This window comes from Brachionichthys hirsutus, chromosome 17 (assembly GCF_040956055.1).
Source record: "Brachionichthys hirsutus isolate HB-005 chromosome 17, CSIRO-AGI_Bhir_v1, whole genome shotgun sequence".
NCBI classification, from domain to species: domain Eukaryota; kingdom Metazoa; phylum Chordata; class Actinopteri; order Lophiiformes; family Brachionichthyidae; genus Brachionichthys; species Brachionichthys hirsutus.
The window spans coordinates 1510404-1514656 of record NC_090913.1 but is presented as its reverse complement, the minus strand read 5'-3'; the positions used below and the strand labels follow the sequence as shown (position 1 = coordinate 1514656).

The 4253-nt window shown below is 44.1% G+C and overlaps 1 protein-coding gene across 1 annotated transcript; it reads left to right on the top strand.

The window, feature by feature from the left end:
* Positions 1-1404: 1404 nt before the first annotated feature.
* On the top strand, positions 1405-2313 carry LOC137907168 (myeloid-associated differentiation marker-like). Its single transcript, XM_068751485.1, has one exon. The coding sequence runs from the start codon at positions 1405-1407 to the stop codon at positions 2311-2313; it is 909 nt and encodes a 302-aa protein (XP_068607586.1).
* The last annotated feature ends 1940 nt before the right edge of the window (positions 2314-4253 follow it).

Genomic DNA, 4253 nt, shown 5'->3' with positions numbered 1-4253 from the left:
AAAAGACTTGTCAGTCATTTGTTAGAAAGGCATATAAAGTATTCGTGTTATAAAGAATCCTTTCTGTTAATATACCAGTAAGCCCCTCCTCTATTTTCAATATTTTTAAATATTGTATTTAAAGTTACCTGCAAGACAAACTTGCTGAATAACTTTTATTTGGGTAACATTTTCTTTCAATATATTATAAGATTATTTATGTTTTCATCATCGGAAGCAGCAAACCGCTCTAGATCGAACCAACAGCCACCTCACAGGAGTCATTTCTCTATCTGTAAATGCATCATCTCTGATTCAGATCGTCCTGCCTTTTAAAATGAAATAGATTGGTTATGTTGTGACGTGAAGCTGAAGACACATCCCAGCCCAGCAGCAGCAGTTTACTCCTGTTTGCCTGCAGTTATCTTTGTCCCTCTATCAAATCAGATGCTTTAGACTTCAGAGCGTGAGATGTGTGAGCAGGTGTGAAGCAAAGTGATTGGCTGGCTAACATTCTTGTATGTATTGTAGACACTGACACACACATGCGGGGGACATTTTCCATCCTCCTTCGCTAACATGCATACAGGCATTGGTGACCTTCTGAAGGTGGGGTTTGGTTGGCGCTCAGTGGCAGGGGCGAGAGAGCGCTTACCGGTAACTATCCCCGCTGACCTGCTGAGATCAGGTGACCTCTCTGGAGTCATCTATGGTATGAAATGAAGCAAACCCGTTTGTGATGCGTCACCTGACCCGAGACGACACGTATCCAAGGCAAAGCCCTTCCTGTGATAAAAGACGCACAGCTTCCTCTAGCTTCCTGCACAGACATCCGAGCAGCGCTGATTTCCATCAAAGCAACTCGAGCAATGACGGAAAGTGTTGCGAGAGACGTGCTAGAGCAGATCCATGCAGATCTTCACTCTGGTGAATCCTGGCCTGATGCAAATAGTCCATGGAAGACTTCAGATATGATGCAAGCAACCGTTCACCCAACTAGAGGTGACAATATTTGGTCAGGAAGTGTCACGTCGGAGGAGCCTGCACCCAAGGCGAGGGAAAGACGTTTTATTGTGATCATTTTCGACCACTTCCTGTGTGACTGAGAGCAGGCCTGCAACCTCTGAAAGGAAGAAGACGAGGCGTGTTCTGACAGCGATGCTGCTGCGAGATTTATTCTAAGAGATGAGGTTTCACTCTGCAAGTAAACCGGATGAGTAGCTGGTGAACACAGGCAGATGAAATGTGTTTCGCTGAGGCTGGCGGTCCAACTGAAGACTTGTTTGACTGATTGCATGGACCGGGCTGGACTAATCCTCAGGTCTCACTTGGTGGATGTTCTGGGAATGATTCTCGCTGGTTAGTGAAGTTTCTGAATTAGAGAATCTGAAGGACTTGTCTCCACGGATACGGGAGACTGTGACGATGCCTGTGATTGTTCTCGAGGCGAAGGACTTCACCAGCCCCCTTTTTTTGGTCCGTACTCTGGAAATCATGTCTGGCTGTATCACCTTCAGCCTGGTGGCCTCACTGGAACCTTCAGCGTTGAACAAAAATCGCTCTAACCCTGAACACCTCAACACATTCAGGATCTTCTGCATGTTTTCCTGGTGCTTTTTCTTCAGCCTGACACTCCTCATCCATATTCTCACCATCATCCAGTTTCACACACTCATCCCAATATCTTGGAAGAACCTGACGATGACAGTGGCGGTCTTCGGAACGCTGATGTCTTTAAGTACATCTGTGATTTTCCCTTGGATCGTCATGGATCACCAAAATCCACGGCTGCACTCTGTCGCGGCGGCTGTCGCCTCCTGCCTCACCTTTCTGGCCTACGGCTCAGAGGCCTACATTCTTCGTACCCCGGCGCATGAGCAAAGAGGCTACATGGGCAGCACGCCCGGTCTCCTCAAGATTCTCCAACTCTGGGGAGGCTGTCAGACGATAGCCCTGATTGTGGACGTTCTCTGTGGCCCGCTTGGCGAGGGGCGCAGCTGGCAGCTGTGGGTCTCGGGCGTGGCATACGGGACCTGCATCCTCATGGCTCTTGTCACCCTGGTTGTAATTTTAGGGGACTTTGCTGGACGATGTTTTCTACCTTTCAGCAGGTGTCTGGCTGGGTTCTGCTTGCTCGGGGTGATGTTCTACATGGTGGCCACGGTGCTCTGCTTTACCAAGATGCTGCAGCTGAGAGACCGCAGACAAATGACCCCTAAAAAGAGTGCAGAACTGGTCGTCATGGAAACGGTGGTTGCCAGCATCACTCTGCTGGCGTATACAGTGGACCTCGCCTTCGCCATTAAACTGTTGTTTGACAGGAGTCATGCATGAAATCACACCTTTAATGAGCTAAATGTGAAGTCCATCCTGTTTAGCCCTAGAAACGTTTGAGATCAGACGAGTTGCATTAGAGCTGAGTGGATCGTTTGGCTGTGTAATTAAAGCACATATAAAAGGAGTGTGTCTAATATCTCCACAGCCCGATACCCATGAAGTACTGCATTGCTTTGCTGAACTGGTTTGATTGGCATGTGAAACCGGGAAGTGACATTTATGGTGCGGCACACTGAGACAATGGGAAACCACGAAACCTGTGCTGACACGTAAGCAAACATCGTCTTTTATGGGAGGACTGACTTCATTTGTACACTGTAGGAGGGATTAAGTTTATAGTTCAATGCATGTAATTTAGAATAACACTTAAGATTTAAATTTAAATGTTCTCATTTCAAGTTTAACAGTATATTATCATAAATTCACAAAAGCATGGTTAAGATCACCTCCCCTCACCTCACCCATCCATCCATATGCAACTTCATTTAAAGGAGGACCTTAGTGAAAAGGAGGTAGAAAAAAATACCTGAATAAGCAATAATAATATCCCAGTTACGGATCTCTGTGAACCCGTATGGATACGTGATGAGAATGGTAGCGCTGCAGAAGATCATTCATTTCAAGTTGGAGCACAGGATGTTATGTTTATGTGTTCATTAATGATAAGAGGCGGGAATTGTTAGATAAATCTGTGCATGTGTTTATCATTAATTCACCAATCAGTTGCATTAGTTATTTCGTGGTTCTTTTAATGCCATTTATATATATTCATAAAGTGTGTGACAATCGTATATCTGTTATATGCTGACTAGACTGAAGAAGTGAACATCTGCTCAAGGTTGGAGTCTCATGTCTGGGTGATTTACGCATGTACACATTCTTATCTGCTAATAAAACCAGGGGGGGGGGGGCTGTTTCTCTGAGAATCGAGGACGCAGCTCGAGAGCAGCTCCATTCTCCCTGGCTGAAAGAAAGAATACCGCAAGTCAAGTAAGATTGGTATGGCCAAATAAGGCTGTCAATTTCAATAAAAGGTTTATATATATGGTTTATATATATAATTATCAGTCATTTTTGTATGTGTTCTACATTCTTGAATGCTAACTAATGCTTATATTTTTGCCTAGCAAACAGATTTGTTATTTCAATGAGAAGGTCCAAAGAAAACTGACATTAAATCAAGTTTTGTCACTAAAAGAATATCATTTTAAGTATGACTTTTCTTACAAATCTTTCACTTTCATGTCAAACTTAAATTGGGCTCAATTTAAGAGAACACTTTCAATTCCCGACCACTAGATGGCAGCATTATAAAACCTGCGACGCCTTTCAAATCACAGACTCGAACTTCTAAATGTTGAAGAATGTTTTTTAAAACTCAAATCTAATTTCCTACAACATAAATACTCTGGCCTCCATGATATGTTTACTGTGGAGAATTCTAATCAAATCAAACTTTATTTCAATACCTCATCAAAACTGTATAGTAGTGTTTTCTAGTCTACATTGTTCCTGTACTTTTTGCTGACTTTAATATTCTTCATACTCTGATATAAGAAAGAAGAAGATTTTAATAACTTATTTACATCTGCCTTGTCTGACCTCCAGGCATTTCTTGAAGATTGTCGAACAATCGATCACCAACCTCGTTCACGCGTCGAACCCTCGATTCTGCCGCTCGGGTGTAGATTACTTTGGCCTTGAAGAAAGTGATTTTTTTATTTCTATAAGGAAGTGACTCCAGTTCGTTTCGAAGTCGAAACGTCAGGTCAACCCGGTCCGTGGACGCGATAACAGACGATGCCGCGTGGAGACCCGGAAAGGCCTTCGTGTCTCGCGTGGAAGTGAAACTGCCTTCGCTGCGTCCGAACAGAAATGGAGTCCTGTTGACGCGGTGAGCTGATTTGACTCTTCTCTTCACGCCAAGCTTCCGTTTC

Excerpts from the sequence above, each read along its gene's own strand:
- LOC137907168 (XM_068751485.1), top strand. The coding sequence starts at position 1,405 with ATGCCTGTGATTGTTCTCGAGGCGAAGGACTTCACCAGCCCCCTTTTT.